At 46.3% G+C, this 20,168-nt stretch overlaps 1 protein-coding gene across 1 annotated transcript in view; it reads right to left on the bottom strand.

The window, feature by feature from the left end:
• The window catches only part of macrod2 (mono-ADP ribosylhydrolase 2), a 1,179,663-nt gene that overhangs the window by 45,947 nt on the left and 1,113,548 nt on the right, over positions 1 to 20,168 (bottom strand). Inside the window, exon 12 of the mRNA XM_033026285.1 lies at positions 1,743 to 1,829. Within this exon, the coding sequence (XP_032882176.1) occupies positions 1,743 to 1,829 (87 nt within the window). The remainder of the gene's footprint in view (positions 1 to 1,742; positions 1,830 to 20,168) is intronic.

Here is a 20,168-nt window from a genome sequence, read left to right as displayed (position 1 = left end):
GTACAAAACAGTACAGTGGAACCTAATTTTAGGTGCCAACTATGTCATACCGTAATCCATTCTATGTACAACCTCTAGTTTTATGTTTTGAGAAGGAAGAAAGCAAGACAAGAAAAAGAAAACAATAGAAAGGGGAAAAAGAGGAAAAATAGATGGTAGAGAATAGAAAAACGTGAAGTGTGTATATATAAAAAAAAAGAAAAAGTGGAAAGTAGAAATAGGAGAGAAGGCCCCTTAAAAGAGAATTTTTCAAATCTATATTCGGAGATGTAGATCTATCCACGTCATGAACTGAAATCAGCAATCCTTATGGTACCGCTGCATCACATGATTCCAAAAAGTCGATGAAAGGAGACCAACTCCTTAAGAATTGGTCATATTTATCTATTAGTCGGAGTCTCATTTCTTCAAGGCGTGCTATGTCCATCATATTCCTAATCCACATTTTAACAGTTGGTATGGTTGTATTTTTCCAAAATTTAAGTATCAATTTCTTTCCAATTATTAACCCATAATTAAAAAAAACGTTTTGGTCTTTATTTAAATTGATATCTTCTACTATTATTCCAAATATAATAGTAGACCCTGCTATCTTTAAGAGCTCTATCCAACTATCTCTTGAAAGCATCCAGAGAATCGGCCTCCACCGCCCTCTGAGGCAGAGAATTCCACAGACTCACAGGTCTCTGGGTGAAAAAGTTTTTCCTCATCTCCGTTCTAAATGGCTTACCCCTTATTCTCAAACTGTGGCCCCTGGTTCTTGACTTTGGTTTCTTCCCACAATCCAAAGACGTACGGGGTTGTAAGTTAACTGGCTTGGTATAAATGTAGAATTGTCCCTAGCGTGTGTAGGGTAGTGTTAGTGTGCAAGGATCGCTGGTCAGTGTGGACTCGGTGGGCCAAAGGGCCTGTTTCCGCGCTGTATCTCTGAACTAAACTAAACTAAACCTATGAGCTACATGCAGGTGAAATATCTTGAAAACACCTGTTATTAATTTGAGGAAGGACATTCTTGCTATTGAGGGAGTGCAGCGTAGGTTTACAAGGTTAATTCCCGGGATGGTGGGACTGTCATATGCTGAGAGAATGGAGCAGCTGGGCTTGTACACTCTGGAGTTTAGAATGATGAGAGGGGATCTCATTGAAACAAATAAGATGGATAAGGGTTTGGACACGCTGGAGGCAGGAAACATGTTCCCGGTGTTGGGGGAGTCCAGAACCAGGGGCCACACAGTTTAAGAATAAGGAGTAAGCTATTTAGAATGGAGACGAGGAAACACGTTTTCACACAGAGAGTGGTAAGTCTGTGGAATTCTCTGCCTCAGAGGGCGGTGGAGGCAGGTTCTCTGGATGCTTTCAAGGAGAGCTAGATAGGGCTCTTAAAAATAGAGAAGTCAGGGGATATGGGGGGAAGGCAGGAACGGGGTACTGATTGGGGATGATCAGCCATGAACACATTGAATGGCGGTGCTGGCTCGAAGGGCCGAATGGCCTACTCCTGCACCTATTGTCTATTAACAAATGCCAACTTGAAGATTATTAATGCCCGCACTTTATGAATTGAACACTCCTCATCAAGATCAAATAACCAATTCCAAATTTTTCCTCACATATTGATCGGCAGAAAGCTATGCATCTTTCCTGACTCTTCCAATAAAAAACGGACTCTTCACAATCATTAACTCACAATTGTAAGATCAAATATAGGCCATTCATTACCTGCTTCAATAAATATCTCATACCTTCAATCTTATCATCATTCTTTTCCACCAATTCTTTATTTCCGTACTTCTTTGAAGAAGGGGAGTTTGCATTTAGATCTTCATCATCTGCAAGGAAAGGATACAGAGCAGGATTGAAAGCAATGCTAACCTTGATCGTTATGCCTCCCTGCCATTGAAGCGAGTTGATTGAATCCATTATATCACTCACCACCTTCTTTCGTTCAGGCAATCTCCTGTTATTTTCCGCCCAGCGATTGACGGCACTGGGCCTGTACTCGCTGGAGTTTAGAAGAGTGAGGGGGGGACCTCATCGAAAACATACACAATAGTGAAGGGCTTGGATAGAGTGGATGTGGAGAGGATGTTTCCACTAGTGGGAGAGTCTGGGACTGAAGGTCATCGCCCCAGACTGCAGAAAGTTGTGACCACTGCCCAGTCCATCACCGGCTCTGACCTCCCCACCATCGAAGGGATTTATCGCAGTCGCTGCCTCAAAAAAGGCAGCCAACATCATCAAAGACCCACACCATCCTGGTCACACACTCAATTCACCATTGCCATCGGGAAGAAGGTACAGGAGCCTGAAATCTGTAACATCCAGGTTCAGGAACAGCTGCTTCCCCACAGCCATCAGGCTATTAAACGCATCAAATAAGCTCTGAACTATAACAGCCTATTATTATGATTGCACTATATCTGTTTATTTATTGTGTATATATGGTCTATGGTCTATAGACTCACTGAACTTTTATCTTCCGTTATGTACTATGTTTACATGTTCTGTTGTGCTGCAGCAAGTAAGAATGTCATTGTCCTATCTGGGACACATGACAATAAAACACTCTTGACTCCTGACTCTTCTTTTTGGAAGGTGATGAGGAGGAATTTCTTTAGTCAGAGGGTGGTGAATCTGTGGAATTCTTTGCCACAGAAGGCTGTGGAGGCCAAGTCAGTGGATATATTTAAGGCAGAGACAGATAGATTCTTGATTAGTACGGGTGTCAGAGGTTATGGGGAGAAGGCGGGGAAATTGGGGTTAGGAGGGAGAGATAGATCAAGCCCTGATTGAATGGCGGAGTAGACTTGATGGGCCGAATGGCCTAAGTCTGCTCCTATCACTTATGACCTTATGAGCTTATGATGTGTACATTTCAAAGATTACTACAGCAGAGCTACTTGATAAGACAAAGCAGCCTGTTCTGTCACTCACACATATAATAAAACACCATAAAAACACTGCACGAAAGCTCTTAAACATGAAGAATGGTTATGCATTGCCTGGAGAAACATGTGATTTAAATGTCCTGATAAATGCACAATGTGTTATTAGAAGTCGTGAACAAATGATGATTTATATTTTCTGATGTATGAGCCGTATAAAATCCATGAACAAGTCCTTCATTCCATTTGGACTTAACAAATCTGGAACTAATAGTTGAATATAAATATAGTTTAATGAAATCCAAGTGTGCCAATTTACTTTTTGATGTTATTTCCGGCTAATTTATACAACATATGAATAATTGTGCATGATGAAACTATCCAATATAACATTATCTGCCCACGTCCCATAATTGGTTTCTTCGCTTTCGCTCGGTATTGTGCTTCTGATGAGGAAGATATGTCGGAATGGCAGCAGCATTTATCATAGCTGACAGAGTGGGGACGTGAATGGCAGTGTTTGTAAAGACTTACAAATAAGAGTGTGCTCTTTGTGCCAGCAATCAGTTCAGCTGGTCTTTTTTAGATGGAGACAACCTGCATGCTTTCACAGACAAACGTTTGCACAGATGCACGCCAACTCGTCTCTATGCAACCACTGCACCGTGGAGAGGATAGAGCTTTCAAAGAGCAAGTCTTCACATGCACAGAGGAGGCCTGGGTGACAATCGTAGATATACATATGATGTATTATCTTATAAGCTAAGTTGCGGACCCGATCTTCCAACCAACCTCAACGCTTTTTTAAAAATCTGCACTTTTCTGTAGCTGAAAGGCATAATAGACAATAGACAATAGACAATAAGTGCAGGAGTACGGCCCTTCAAGCCAGCACCGCCATTCACTGTGATCATCCACAATCAGTACCCCGTTCTTGCCTTCTCCTCATATCCCCTGACTCCGCTATATTTAAGAGCCCTATCTAGTTCTCTCTTGAAAGTTTCCAGAGAACCAGCCTCCACCACCCTCTGAGGCAGAGAATTCCACAGACTCACAACTCTCTGGGTGAAAAAGTGTTTCCTCGTCTCTGTTCTAAATGGCTTACTCCTTATTCTTAAACTGTGGCCCCTGGTTCTGGACTCCCCCTGAACCAGGGGCCACAGTATCAGACAGTATTTCTGGAGAAAAGGAATCAGTGACGTTTCAGGTTGAGAGGTCTCCACCTGATACGTTGCCCATTCCTTCTCTCCAGAGATGTTGTCTGTCCCGCTGAGTTACTCCAGCTTTTTGTGTCTATCTTCTGTTTAAACCAGCATCTGCAGTTCCTTCCAACACACACCGTAATACTATATTCTGCACTCTGGTGTTTTTCTCTTTGAACTACCTGTTGTACTAGTGTACCTAGTGTAGGGAGGAACTGCAGATGCTGGTTTAAACTGAAGACAAACACAAAAAGCTGGAGTAACTCAACGGGTTGGGCAGCATCTCTGGAGAAAAGGAGACGTTTCGGGTCGAGACCCTTCTTCAGACTGAGAGTCGGGGGACAGGAGAACGAGAGGTATAGACGGTACTTAAGGGCGGTCACGGTGGCGCAGCGGTAGAGTTACTGCCATACAGCGAATGCAGCGCCGGAGACCCGGGTTCGATCCCAACTACGGGTGCTGTCTGTACGGAGTTTGTACGTTCTCCCCGGGACCTGCGTGAGTTTTCTCCAAGATCTTCGGTTTCCTCCCACGCTCCAAATACGTACAGGTTTTGTAGGTTAATTGGCTTGGTAAATGTAAAAATAGTCCCTGGTGGGTGTAGGATGGTGTTAATGTGAGGGGATCGCTGGTCGGCGCGGATCCAGGTGGGCTGAAGGGCCTGTTTCCGAGCTGTATCTCTAAACAAAACTAAATTAGGAGAAATTAATGGAAGATATGCAAAAGGCAACAATAATGAAAGAAATGTGGAGCCCACAATGGTCCATTGTTGGCTGTGGAATAGGTGATAACGAGTTATGCAGACGGTGGAACTAAACTGGACGACTAGTCCGACAACTAGGGTGGGGGAGGGATGGAGAGGGACAGAGAGAGGGGATACCAGGGTTACTTAAAGTTATCAATACCTTTAGTCTGTCAGCTGCCCAAGCGAAAATTAGGTGCTGTTCCTCCAATTTACGTTGGGCCTCACTCTGACAATGGAGGAGGCCCAGGACAGAACAGTCAGTGTGGGAATGGGAGGGCGAGTTAAAGTGTTTGGCAACTGGGAGATCACTTAGGTGAACTGAGCGGAGGTGTTCAGCAAAATGACCGCCCAGTCCACGCTTGGTCTCGCCGATATATGGGAGTCCACGCCTCGAACAGCAGATAGAACAGCAGCCGGTGATGATCCACATGGTGTCGATGACAAAGATGGGTTCGAGATTTGCACAAATTGTGACTTCCCATAAAGGCACAACACTATTAGCAGTAAAGACAACTGTGAATTGATTGATCAAACGATACAGTATGGAAACAGGCCCTTCAGCCCACCAAGTTCACGCCAACCTTCAATCACACTAGTTTAGTTTAGCTTATTATTATTGACACGTGTACCGAGGTACAGTGAAAAGCTTTTTTGTTGCGTGCTATCCAGTCAGCGAGACAATCAAGCTGTCCACAGTGAACTGATACAGGATAAAGGGAATAACGTTTAGTGCAAGATAAAGTCCAGTAAAGTCTGATTAAAAATAGTTTGAAGGTCTCCAATGAGATAGATGGGAGGTCAGGACCGCTCTCTCGCTGGTGAGAGGATGGGTCAGTTGCCTGATAACAGCTGGGAAGAAACTGTCCCTGAATCTGGAGGTGTGCGTTTTCACGCTTCTGTACCTCTTGCCTGATGGGAGAGGGGAGAAGAGGGAGTGACCAGGGTGCGTCTGGTCCTTGATGATGCTGCTGGCCTTGCCGAGGCAGGGTGAGGTGTAGATGGGGTCAATGGAAGGGAGGTTGGTTTGTTCTACTTTTACATCGCCAGGGGCAATTTACAGGCACCAATTAACCTGCAAACCTGCATATTCTTGGGGTGTGTGAGGAAACCAGAACTAACGCACACAGTCACAGGAAGAGTGTGCAGACTCCACACAGACAGCGCCTGAGATCTACATGCAGCGTCCAAGTCTGGAGTTTAGAAGGACGAGAAGGGATCTTATTGAAACATATAAGATCATTAAGGGTTTGGACACGCTAGAGGCAGGAATCATGTTCCCGATGTTGGGGGCAGTCCAGAACCAGCGGCCACAGTTTAAAAATAAGGGGTAAGCCATTTTGAACGGAGATGAGGAAAAACTTTTTCACCCAGAGACCTGTGAGTCTGTGGAATTCTCTGCCTCAGAGGGCGGTGGAGAGGTTCTGTGGATGTTTTCAAGAAAAAGTTAGATAGAGCTCTTAAAGATAGCGGAGTCAGGGGGTATGGAGAGAAGGCAGGAACGGGGTACTGATTGTGGAAGATCAGCCATGATCACATTGAATGGCTGTGCTGGCTCAAAGGGCCAAATGGCCTACTCCTGCACCTATTGTCTATTGTCTATTGTCTCTATTATAAGTTCTAAGTTGAGCAGAATTAGGCCAGTTGGCCCATCAAGTCTACTCTGCCATTCAATCATGGCTGATCTATCTTTCCCTCTCAACCCCATTCTCCTGCCTTCTCCCCGTAACCCCTGACACCTGAAAATCTCTGCCTTAAAAACATCCATTGATTTGGCCTCCACAGCCTAATCAGTACCCCGTTCCTGCTTTTCCCCTTAACTCTAAGAGCTATACCTAACTCTCACTTGAAAACATCCACAGACTTGGCCTCCACAGCCTTCTGTGGCAAAGAATTCCACAGATTCACCACCGTCTGACTAAAGAAATTCCTCCTCATCTCCTTTCTAAACATCTGTCCTTTTATTCTGAGGTTGTGGCCTCTGGTCCTCGACTCCCCCACTGTGTGGATATGTCAGATGCATGAAAACGCCGTGGAACGTGTTAAGGTTTTGCTTATCTTATATAAATTTCTATTGTTCAGATCTGAACGTTCAGCTTGGTGGAGAAACTGGGAACGTGCAGAGAGGGGATGCTCGAGGATTGTTTACACCAGTCCAATTTGTTTGCCTTTAATTGGTGTATTTTTGCTGACAGCATCAGCCAGATTCATTATATTTATCTTACCTGTGTGGTGTTTGTTAATTTGTACCTTGTGCTTCCATCATTCCAGACGCTGTCTAATTTGCACTCTGTGTGAGTGTGAGTGCAAACACAGGCAACATGATGGACAAAGATGAAAATGTGATGAGATTTTTATTAACATCATCCACCGGCAGTTCATTTTACTGAGGTAAATGAGGAATAATTTTTTAAAACGCAGAGCGTCGGAGCACATTCACGGAGCTGGACTCAGAGTCGCGTTTGGTCTTGAGTTGGGTTCAGTTCATTGTCACGTGTACCGAGGCACAGTGAAAAGCTTCAGTTGCCTGCCAACCAGTCAGCGGATAGGCTACACAGATCGCCCGGCGCGGGGGAGCTGAGATTCCCCCCCCCCCCCGATGCAGGAGCTTGATCGCCCCGACAAGGATGCCCGCCGCCGGCCACGGGAGTAAGATCGTCCCGTCAACAGAAGGCTCAAGGCCCACGACCGCGGGAGAACAAAGAAGGGAAGAGATTGAATTTTTTTCGCCTTCCATCACAGTGAGGAATGTGGAGGAGTCACTGTGGTGGATGTTTTGTGTGGTCTGTTGCTTTTTATTAGTATGACCGACTTGGCAAATGAAATTCCTCGTATGTTGCAAAACATACTCGGCTAATAAAGTAAATATGAGTACGAGTGTGATTCCAATCGAGCCGTCCGCGGTGTACAGATACAGGATAAAGGGACAAATGTGAATAGCGTTTAGTGCAAGATAAAGCCAGTAAAGTCAGATCAGAGAGAATCAGAGGGTCTCCAATGAAGTAGGCGGTAGTTCAGGACTGCTCTAGTAGTTGCAACGATGGCTCAGTTGCATGCAGCAGGGAGTGGTGGAAGGGATAACATTCTCCCTCTGCATGGATTCCAAGAGTTGGCCCTCCCTTTGTGGAGTTTTAATTTAGTTTAGTTTAGAAATACAGCGCGGAAACAGGCCCTTCGCCCACCGAGTCCGCCCCGACCAGCGATCCCCCTGTCCCACTTAGGAAACCTGAACGGAAACCTCTGGAGACTTTGCGCCCGACCCAAGGTTTCCGTGCGGTTCCCGGAGGTTGCAGGTGGTTGCCGGAGGTTGCAGGTAGTGGAAGCAGGTAGGGAGACTGACAAAAACCTCCGGGAACCGCACGGAAACCTTGGGTGGGGCGCAAAGTCGGCCAGAGGTTTCCGTTCAGGTTTCCTAAGTGGGACAGGGGGCATTAGAGACAGCAGCCGTAGGCAGGATCGAACCTGGGTCTCTGGCGCTGTAAGGCAGCAACTCTACCGCTGTGCCACTGTGCCGCATGGCAAAGATCTCTTGGAAATTGTACGATTGCCCAGAATCGGCAGAACATTTCTGGGCGGCAGGGTGGCGTAGCGGGCGATCTAGCGCCAGAGACCCGGGTTCGATCCTGATTACGGGATCGAATCCTTGTCTGTACGGAGTTTGCACGTTCTCCCCGTGATCTGTGTGGGTTTTTTCTCCGAGATCTTCGATGTCCTCCCACACCCCAAAGTCGGACAGGTTTGTTGGTTAATTGGCCTCGATATAGACACCAATCATTTTTTAATTAAAACAATACCACACACCACCTGTATAAGTCTCCATGTTCCCTTTGGTGCAACTAGTCCTTAGCCACCCTCAGGTAGACTGAGTTTACACATAATTATAGAAATATTGCCTTTGAAAATTTTTATTCACTGAATATTTTTGTTTTGTTTATTATGTCCCCCACGGGTATCATTGTGTTTATAGACCTGTTATGCTGCTGCCAGCAAGAATTTCATCGTTCCATTGTCAGTGCCGATGACAATGGAACTCTCCTGACGCTTGTCTTGCAGATTTCATGCATTCTCTGAAAGCTTCTCGCCCTGTCTACATCTGGACCACAAAACGATATGGAGACACAAGAGGCTGCAGAGCTAGATTCGTCAGCAAAGCACAATGTGCTGGGGAACCCAATGGGCCAGCCAGCATCTGCTCCGGTTTCCTCTCACGTGTCACGGACATCAGCATGTTAACCAGTCAGCAATAGACAATAGGGGCAATTTACCAGAGGACTAATTAACCTACAAACCCGCACGTCGTAGGGTTGTGGCAGGAAACCGGAGCTCCTAGACAAAATCCTAATGCGAACTCCATTGACAATAGACAATAGGTGCAGGAGTAGGCCATTCCGCTCTTCGAGCCAGCACCGCCATTCAATGTGATCATGGCTGATCATCCCCAATCAGTACCCCGTTCCTGCCTTCTCCCCATATCCCCTGACTCCGCTATCTTTAAGAGCCCTATCTAGCTCTCTCTTGCAAGTAGTCCAGCAAACCGGCCTCCACCGCCCTCTGAGGCAGAGAATTCCACAGACTCACAACTGTCTGTGAGAAAAAGTGTTTCCTCGTCTCCGTTCTAAATGGCTTACTCCTTATTCTTAAAAGAAGTAGCAGAAAGACACTACACGATTACAATCGAACCATTTACAGTGTACAGATACACAATAAGGGAATAAGGTTTAGTGCAACTTCTATGTTTCTATTGGAATCAAGGGATATGGGGAGAAGGCAGGCACGGGTTGTTGATTGGGGACGATCAGCCATGATCACAATGAATGGAGATGCTGGCTCGAAGGGCTGAATGTCCTCCTCCTGCACCTATTTTCTACGTTTCTATGTTTCTATGCAAGGTAAAGCCAGCAAAGTCTGGTCAAGGATAGTCCGAGGGTCACCAATGATAGTAATTCAGCAATGAAGAAGAGTCTCGACCCAAAATGTCACCCATTCCTCCTCTCCGGAGATGCTGCCAATCCCGCTGAGTTACTCCAGCTTTTTGTGTCTAACTTCGGTTTAAACCAACATCTGCAGATCCTTCCTAGACAGTTGTTCAGCACTGTTCTCTGGTTGTGGTAGGATGATTCAGTTGCCTGATAACAGCTGGGAAGAAACTGTTCCTGAATCTGGAGGTGTGCGTTTTCACACTTCTGTACCTTTGGCCTGATAGGAGAGGGGAGAAGAGGGAGTGGCTAGGGTGCGACTGGTCCTTGATTATGCTGCTGGCCTTGCCGAGGCAGCGTGAGGTGTAGATGGGGTCAATGGAAGGGAGGTTGGTTTATGTGACGGTCTGGGCTGCGTCCACAATTCGCTGCAGTTTCTTGTGGTCTTGGATGGAGCTGTTCCCAAACCGAGCTGTGATGCATCCTGGTATTATTTTCATTTCTGGCTTTTGTGCATCTATCTATCTGCCGATCAACCTCCCCTCACCTGTATCCACCTATCACTTGCCTGGCTTTGGCTCACCCCTGCCTCTCTTCCAGTTTACTCCCACCACTGCGATCAATTTGAAGAAGGGCCTTGATCCAAAGCATCGCCTGTCCATGTCAAGTCAAGTCAAGTATATTCGTCACATACACATACGAGATGTGCAGTGAAATGAAAAGTGTCCTCCAGAGATGCTGCCTGAGCCACTGAGTTACTCCAGCACTTTGTGCTTTTTGCAACAGTCCCGTTGATAGGCGATGCCATATCTCGAACGGCTGACACGGTGGCGCAGCGGTAGAGTTGCTGCCTTACAGCGAATGCAGCGCCAGAGACCCCGGTTCGATTCCGACTGCGGGTGCTGTCCGTACGGAGTTTGTACGTTCTCCCCGTGACCCGCGTGGGTTTTCTCCGAGAACTTCGGTTTCCTCCCACACTCCAAAGGCGTTCAGGTTTGTAGGTTAATTGGCTTGGTATAAAATGTAAAAATTGTCCCTAGTGTGTGTAGGGTAGTGCTAGTGTGCGGGGATCACTGGTCGGCGCAGACCCGGTGGGCCGAAGGACCTGTTTCCATGCTGTATCTCTAAACAAAACTAAACTAAACTAGCCACATAAGATGACATTTGTTTCTTGGACCGGGCTACACAATTGATTCCGTCCTGTGGGCTTTCTTTTCCACGCGGCACTGGATTTCGATTTGCCCTTTCGTTTGTTTATGCGACTTTCTCTTGAAATATCTGTTGAATATGTTTCTATCGCTGATTCATGCAGCAGGTTTGGAAATCACAGTGCATAAACCGTTCCTTGTTTCACCTCAACTTGCACCTCGGCTCTTCACTTAAAAAAAATAGAATTGATAATCTTCAGCAAGATAGAATTCACTCCTTTATGAATTTGCAGCATAATAATGTCAAGGTCTTAAAGTCAGATGAAATTTGGTGGTTCCATTATTAAATTCTAATGGAATATGCAATGACTTTAAGATCAGCCAACCTGCCTGGGAGTTGGGAAGCATGCAGACACAGGTTTATGAGGTGAAGTTATGATCTCAATTTTGTTCCTTCAAGTTGACAAAGGGATTATGAAATTGGCTTCTACAGCACCAAGATTCAGAAATGAAATAGGTAAACCCCCATTGTACGAGCGTGCTAAGCTGGTCCCACTGAGTACCACATCTCCAAGACCCCTACTTCATAATTTCATAAGTCACAGGAGCAGATGTAGACCATTCGGCCCATCGAGTGCTCTGCGCCATTCATTCATGGCTGATCTATCTTTCCCTCTCAATCCCATTCCCCTGCCTTCTCCCCTTCGAGCCAGCACTGCCATTCAATGTGATCATGGCTGATAGACAATAGACAATAAGTGCAGGAGTAGGCCATTCGGCCCTTCGAGCCAGCACCGCCATTCAATGTGATCATGGCTGATCATCCCCAATTAGTGCCCCGTTCCTGCCATCCTCCCCATATCCCCTGACTCCACTATCTTTAGGAGCCCTATCTAGCTCTGTCTTGAAAGCATCCAGAGAACCGGCCTCCACCGCCCTCTGAGGCAGAGAATTCCACAGACTCACAACTCTCTGTGTGAAAAAGTGTTTCCTCATCTCCGTTCTAAATGGCTTACTCCTTATTCTTAAACTACTGGTTTAAATCGAAGATAGACATAATAAATTGGAGCAACTCAGCGGGTTGTGCAGCATCTCTGGAGAAAGGAAATAGATGACGATTCGGGTTGAGAACCTTCTTCACATTTTTGTGGGATGGAGAGAGAGGGGAGCAGATATAGTCTATTGAGCCCGCATGCAAGAGACGCCATGTTTTGGCACCATTTTCAAAGTCAAGCTGAACAAACCTTACATAGGAACATTGAAACATATAAGATTATTAAGGGGTTGGTCACGCTAGAGGCAGGAAATGTGTTCCCGATGTTGGGGGAGTCTAGAACCAGGGGCCACAGTTTAAGAATAAGGAGTAAGCCATTTAGAACGGAGATGAGGAAACACTTTTTCTCCAAGATAGTGGTGAGTCTGTGGAATTCTCTGCCTCAGAGGGCGGTGGAGGCAGGTTCTCTGCATACTTTCAAGAGAGAGCTAGATAGGCCTCTTAAAGATAGTGGAGTCAGGGGATATGGGGAGAAGGCAGGAACGGGGTACTGATTGGGGATGATCAGCCATGATCACACTGAATGGCAGTGCTGGCTCGAAGGGCCGAATGGCCTACTCCTGCATCTATTGTCTATTGTCTATTGAACCAAAACTATCATGCCTCATCCAGCACTGTCATTGTCTTTACATTATAAAATAAACCTATTTTGCTTGGTATCATGTGGCTTCAAGATAGATTTTCTAAACACCATTAAAAGATATTTACTGTTAGCATTTGGTTTATTTCAAGAACAAAGGTCTGTCTGTAAAGCCCTAGAATCAAATGTATTGGACACCATTTAATGATTATTCATGCGTAGAAAAGTACTGCAGATACTGGTTTACACCAAAGATAGACACAAAATGCTGGAGTAAAGTCCTGTCCCACTTTCACCACCTAATTCACGACCTTTTTTACTCGTAGACATTTTTCATCAGGCTAGAAAAAACGCCTCGACCTACTTGATGTCACGAGTCCCTACAACTAGCATCACGGCCTGCTACGACCTACCTACGACCTCCTATGACCTTGTGATGACCATGCTGCGAGTATGAGTCAAGGGCAAACTCAGCAGAGGTCGTGAATTAGGTCGTGAAAGTGGGGCAGCCCCTTTACTCGGTGGGTCAGGCAGCATCTCTGGACAGAAGGAATGGGTGACGTTTCGGGTCGAGACCCTTCTTCAGACTGAGTCTGCGGAGAGGGAAACTAGAGGTATGGAAAAGTCCAGAACAAATCAGAGCCGGCACCGATGACCGGGGAAATGTGGAGCCCACAATGGTCCACTGTTGGATGTGGAAGTGGTGATAACGAAGGGATAGGTGGCTGCGAACAGTGGAACCGGCAGGATGGCTAGGGTGGGGGAGGGGTGGTGAGGGAGGGAATGCAGTTGTCATTTGAAATGAGATATTCTGTCCGACATGTGAAGCATGGAACTGCAGATGCTGGTTTAAACCAAAGATAGACACCAAAAACTCAGTGGGTCAGGCAGCATCTCTGGAGAAACGAGAGATATAGACGACACTGAGAAACGAATGAAAGATATGCAAAAGTTTCACTGTTGACCTGTGGAGTTTCACTGTCTGCATAACTTGTCACCACCTATTCCACAACCAACAATAGACCATTGTGGGCTCCAACTATCCTTGATCATAATTGCTTTTTGCATATCTCTCATTGATTTGTTCTATGTGCCATCTATAGAAATGTATAAAATTATAAAAGGTCTGGACAAGCTAGATGCAGGAAAAATGTTCCCAATGTTGGGGGAGTCCAGAACCAGGGGGCCACAGTCTAAGAATAAAGGGAAGGCCATTTAAGACTGAGATGAGAAAAAAACCTTTTCACCCAGAGAGTTGTGAATTTGTGGATTTCTTTGCCGCAGAAGGCAGTGGAGGCCAATTCACTGGATCAATTTAAAAGAGAGTTAGATAGAGCTCTAGGGGCTAGCGGAATCAAGGGAAATGGGGAGAAGGCAGGCACGGGTTACTGATTGTGGATGATTAGCCATGATCACAATGAATGGCGGTGCTGGCTCGAAGGGCCAAATGGCCCCCTCTTGCACCTATTTTCTATGTTTCTATGTTATATCCCTCATTCCCCTCTCCCCTGACTCTCAGTCTGAAGAAGGGTCTCGACCCGAAACGTCACCCATTCCTTTTCTTCAGAGATGCTGCTTGACCCGCTGAGTTACTCCAGCATTTTGTGTCTATCTTCGGTTTAAAACAGCCTCTGCAGTTCCTTCCTACACACTATTCAACACAAGTGGATTTGACATTCGAACAATCTTCAGATGTATTGAAGATCTCCATGCCAACGTTTGTTCAAAGATTCTGAGCAAATTATTTATTTGAGGGGATGACTCTGGAGGATTGCTTGCTTCCTGAAAAATATCAGGGTCGGTCATTAATCAGTGGGTTCTAACCCCTCTATAAAACAGGATAAGGCGGATGCAAGAAATTCTGTCAATTAAGGGTAGAATCACAGTACAGACACATTGTACTTTTAAAGAGGAAGTGTGTAAGAAGGAACTGCAGATGCTGGTTTCTCCGAAGATAGACACAAAATGCTGGAGTAAAGGACCTATCCCACTTGGGCGTCATTTGCGTGTCACGCAGATGGCGCGCAAAGGTTTTGTACATCCCAAAATCCTGGGGCGCCGCACGTGACTGCGCGTCACTGCCTACATCACCACGCACCATGCGCGCATCACGTGTGTGTCACGATGCACGTGTCGTGTCATGACGTGTAAATTATGTGGCGTAAATGAAGCACAAATGACGTCCCCCTTAACTCAGCGGGTGGTAACTTGCTGATGTCTTGTTCCAAAAGCATTCTGCTTGACTTTGTTATATCAGTCATGGCTGTGGAAAATTAAAGATAGACACAAGGAGCTGGAGTAACTCAGGCAGCATCTCTGGAGGAAAGGAATAGGTGACGTTTCGGGTCGAGACCTGTCTTCAGACTGAGGTTTGGGAAAGGTAAACGAGAGATGTAAACGATACAGTGAGATGTAGAACGAATAAATGAATGAATGAATGAATGAATACGTTTATTGGCCAAGTATTCACATACAAGGAATTTGCCTTGGTGCTCCACCCGCAAGTGACAACGACATGAAAGATATGCAACACGTAACGATGATCAAAGGAAGGTGGAGCCCACAATGGTCCATTGTCGGCTGTGGGTTAGGTGGTAATGAGTTATACCTTAGGTCATAAGGTGATAAGTAATAGGAGCAGAATTAGGCCATTCGGCCCCATCAAGTCTACTCTGCCATTCAATCATGGCTGATCTATTCTCCCCCTCCTAACCCCATTCTCCTGCCTTCTCCCCATAACCCGACAATGCAGGTGGTGAAACTCACCAGGATGACAGTGTAACTAGTATGATGACTAAGGTGGGGGAGGGAAGGGATGCAAGGGTTGCTTGAAGGTAGAGAAATCAAAATTCATACCGCTGGGTTGTAAGCTGCCCAAGAAAATAACTCAGGCTCCATTAGATGTTTAAGAGGGAACCGCAGATGCTGGAAAAAAACAAAGGTAGACAAAAATGCTGGAGAAACTCAGCGGGTGAGGCAGCATCTATGGAGCGAAGGAATAGGTGATGTTTCGGTTCGAGACCTGAAGAAGGGTCTCGACCCGAAACGCCGCCTGTACCTTCGCTCCATAGATGTTGCCTCACCCGCTGAGTTTCTCCAGCATTTTTGTCTACCTTCAGGTTTCATTAGAGATGCGTCGACACTAGGAACTGCAGATGGTGATTAAAAAAAAAAACATACAAAGTGCTGGAGTAATTCAATGGTGGAGTAGACTTGATTGGGCCAAATGGCTGGAGTAATTCAGCGGGCCAGGCAGCAAATCTGGAGGACGTGGATAGGTGTCGTTTTCGGTTCGGGACCCTTCTTCAGTCTGAGGAAGGGTTCTGACCTGAAACATCACCTATCCATGTCCCCCAGAGATGATATTGTCAATGAGGCTTGACTGACTTCCATGAACAATAATGGGGTTTAAAAGCTGCGCTGAGAAGACTTGTCTCCAACAGAAAATTGATGATGGCAATTGCCGAGCCTGATATTAGCAACTTAAGAATAAATAATAGGCCTCCAGGAGGTAATTTTATACGTGGCTAGGTTCCTTGTGCACTCATCTCAGAAGCCTTTGTTTCCGTAGATAATTGACAACTTTTGTTCATTGCACCACAGAAGTGGCAGGTCCATAAAATCTGTTCTGCAATTTAGGCTCAATGATAGATTTTCCGCGCACTAACTCCTGGAAGGCTGGGAGTACGCCGCGGCTGGAGTAGTGTGTGCGGATGGATGGAGAGGCAGCTCTTCTGTGAATCTGTGGAATCCTTTGCCACCGAAGGGCCAAGTCAGTGGCTAGTTCTACGTCAAGTCAAGTCACATTTATTTATATAGCACATTTAAAAAACAACTCTCGTTGGCCAAAGTGCTTTACATTTGTATAAGAATAGTATAGACAAACAAACTACACACATATAGCCCTCGCTCAGAGGACGTCAAGAAAGGCTTGGGAGTACAGATGGGTTTTTAGTCTTAATGGAGTCGATGGAGGGGGCAGTTCTGATGGGAAGGGGGGATGCTGTTCCACAGTCTAGGAGCTGCAACCGCAAAGGCGCGGTCGCCCCTGGGCTTATGCCTAGACCGCGGGATGTTCAGTAACCCCAAGTCGGCCGATCTGAGGGACCTGGAGGTGGTGTGGTGGGTGAGCAGACTTTTAATGTAGGTGGGGGCTAGCCCGTTGAGGCTTTGATTAGTACGGGTGTCAGAGGTTATGGGGAGCAGGCAGGAGAATGGGGCTAGGAGGGCGGGATAGATCAGCCGTGATTGAATGGCAGAGTAGACTTGATAGGTCGAATGGTCTAATTCTTCTCCCATTCCTTATGACCTTCTTAAGATCTAGTTTTTCAGTTTTAGAGATACAGTGCGGACACAGGCCCTTTGGCCCACTGAGTCCATGCCGACCAGCTAGACCGACACCCGCTAAGAAAGGCACGGTGGCGCAGCGGTAGAGTTACAGCTGCCTTACAGCGCTTGCATCTCGACTACAGAGTTTGTACATTCTCCCCGTGACCAGCGTGGGTTTTCTCCCAGATCTTTGTTTTCCTACCACACTCCAAACACCTGCAGGTTTGTAGGTTAATGGGCCTGGTATAAGTGTAAATTTTACTTCGGAGTCACGTGAGTGACTACGTGAAGAACCCCGTTAGGACGCATGCGTGCCATATCGCTACACGCATTGCAACGAGTCACAGCAGGGGGAAGGACGTTCCCCTTTAGCGGCAGAATTTAAAAGCCGGGAACAGCAGGTAAGGAGACTCTGCGTTTTCCCACTTACCTTGCAGGTGGAAAGCTGAACAGACCCACGAGGCAGAAGGCTGCGAAAAAGCTGGCGGGGGAGAACCGCGGAGTTGCGGACAGCCAGCAGCAACAGCAGCAGCCGACGGCACGCCAATCTCCCGAAATGGGAACAGCTGTGCCCGACTTTGCTCAACTCGAAAGCGAAGCAAAAAACGGACCGAATGCCAGACTCCGATGAGTCTGACTTTGAGCAGCCGTGAGCGGCCAGTGCCCGTGAGCACCGGGGCCGGTTGGAGCGGTTGCAGGATGGTGAGCAGCCGCGAGCGGCCAGTACCCGTGAGCACCGGGGCCGGTTGGAGCGGCTGCAGGAGCAGGAGCAGCCGCGAGTGGCCTATGCCCGAGAGCATAAGAGCCAGTTGGAGCGGCTGCTGGAGGAAATACTCCAAAGTGGCAGGCTCCGGGAGATGGAGGCTAGCCACAGTGGGCAATTAGTAACCCCCACAGCAGTACCCCTTGTGGGGCTGCACAGTGTCTCTCCCTCATCAGAGGAGAGCACGGAGGGTCAATTCTGGGCTGACCCTGAAGAGGGCAGTGAACAACATACCCCCAGTATGCCTGGGGTGACAGAAAACATGCTGGACATGGTGTCCCAGTTTATCCAACCAGACCAAACTGGCCAAGACCTGGAGCCGAAAATAGCGGCAAGCATTGACTATATGTCATTTAACCAACTACAGGCACAGGCACCATCAGACACCATGGCACGACATTTACCTCCAGGGAACTGCAAGTCGCTAAATGTTCCCAGTGTAAACCAGTGCATCTGGAAACATGTGGGGACATCAATTAGAACCAGGGACTTGAAAATTCAGAAAGTCCTAAAAGTCCTAACGGCAGGAATTACAGCTTTTCCCCGCACATTGAAGGAGCAAAACATGACCCAAGACCACCAAGATGCACTGGCTTTACTCTGCAACTCACAATATGAGTTGAACAACATCAGGAAAAGTGCTATCCAACCAGCTTTAGACCCCAAATTTGCCGGCCTCTGTAAACCTGGAACCTCCAAACCGCCAATACTACTATTTGGAGGGGATTTACCAAAACAAGTCAAAGAACTTGATGAAGAGGCAAAAACACTGGGGCTCATAAAAGCAGCAACCAAAAGCTACTACGGCCAAAAATATCACCCCTACGGACCCCCCAGTCGGCCAATACAAACCGGAGCAAGCGCAAAAACCAGGAACACCCAACATCGGCATTTTTTAGGCCATGGCCCAGACCGACCGTCCTGGAAAATGCGCAAACCTTCAATACAAACCCAACAACAGACCCAGACAACGGCGCCTCAACGTCCACGGAGGATGCCGAAGAAATAACACACCTACCACTGGTAACCATGGAGGTAGGTGGGTCTGGTTCCTTAAGAATTAAAGGGAGCATGAAAGTTGGTGGGAGATTACGATATTATTTGGATGCATGGAATAATATAACTACCGACACTTACATTCTAAGCAGTATCCAGGGTTATACCATAGAATTTATACAAAAACATAACCCTCCAGTACAGCATGTACCGAACCGAATGTTCGTGCTCACAGGTATAGAAAAATCTAAAGCACATAACCATATAATAACCATATAACAATTACAGCACGGAAACAGGCCATCTCGACCCTTCTAGTCCGTGCCGAACACATAATCTCCCCTAGTCCCATATACCTGCGCTCAGACCACATGCTGAACTACAGCGGCTATATAAAAAAGGAGTAATTGAACACACCCAACACGAATCACAGGAATTCGTGTCCAATATCTTTATAAAAAACAAGAAAGATGGTGGTTGCCGCATCATCATCGATTTGACTACATTAAATACCTTTGTACAATATATTCATTTCAAGATGGAAACCTTTGTTACTGCTAAGCAATTGATTTCCGAACGCTACTACATGGCAAGCATCGATCTAAAAGATGCTTACTATACAGTACCCATAAGAGGTGACCACATATGTTATTTAAAATTCAACTGGATGGGTCAGGTCTGGCAATACAGAGCACTACCTAATGGACTGACATCAGCCCCCAGGTTATTCACAACAATTTTGAAACCAGCCCTAGCGTTACTGCGAAAACAAAAACACTTGGTAATGGCATATCTAGATGACATATTTATTGTTGGCAAAACTTTGGAATTGACTGAACAAGCAGTAACAGCCACAAAACAATTGTTTGAAGAACTGGGCTTTATCATCCATCCAGTTAAGTCTAAATTAACGCCTTCAACAAAAATGGATTATCTGGGGTTCACCATTAACTCAGTTCTCATGCCAGTGACTTTGCCGAAAGAAAAGGTAACAGCCTTAAAAGAGGCTTGCAGCGAAATCATTGACATCACCAAACCATCCATTAGACTGGTAGCTAGAATAATTGGGAAAATAGTGGCTGCATTTCCAGCCACACAATTTGGACCTTTACACTATCGAAATTTACAGAGAGCAAAAATAAGAGCACTCAAAATTAATGGTGGCCATTTTGACAGACCAATGAAGCTACCAACAGAGGGCATAATGGAACTAAAATGGTGGGAACACAACATCAAGTATTGTTCCAATCCAATAATTATCAGCAACCCGTCTATGGTACTACAACTGATGCCAGTGCACTTGGTTGGGGAGCTACCAATTCCATCTCCAGCTGTGGAGGGAGATGGAATGCACAGGAGGCATCATTATTAAAAACACTGGGCATAAACTACCTGGAAATGTTAAGTGCATTCCATGGCCTTAAGTCATATTGTTCTGGGTTAAATCACCAGCATGTTAGACTACAAATTGACAACACCACCGTGGTAGCATATATCAACCATATGGGTGGAAATAAATCGACATCATGTGACAATCTGGCCAACACAATTTG

Source organism: Amblyraja radiata, chromosome 8 (assembly GCF_010909765.2).
Source record: "Amblyraja radiata isolate CabotCenter1 chromosome 8, sAmbRad1.1.pri, whole genome shotgun sequence".
Lineage (NCBI taxonomy): Eukaryota > Metazoa > Chordata > Chondrichthyes > Rajiformes > Rajidae > Amblyraja > Amblyraja radiata.
The sequence above is the reverse complement of the archived record's forward strand: the minus strand, read 5'-3'. Positions and strand labels throughout refer to the sequence as shown.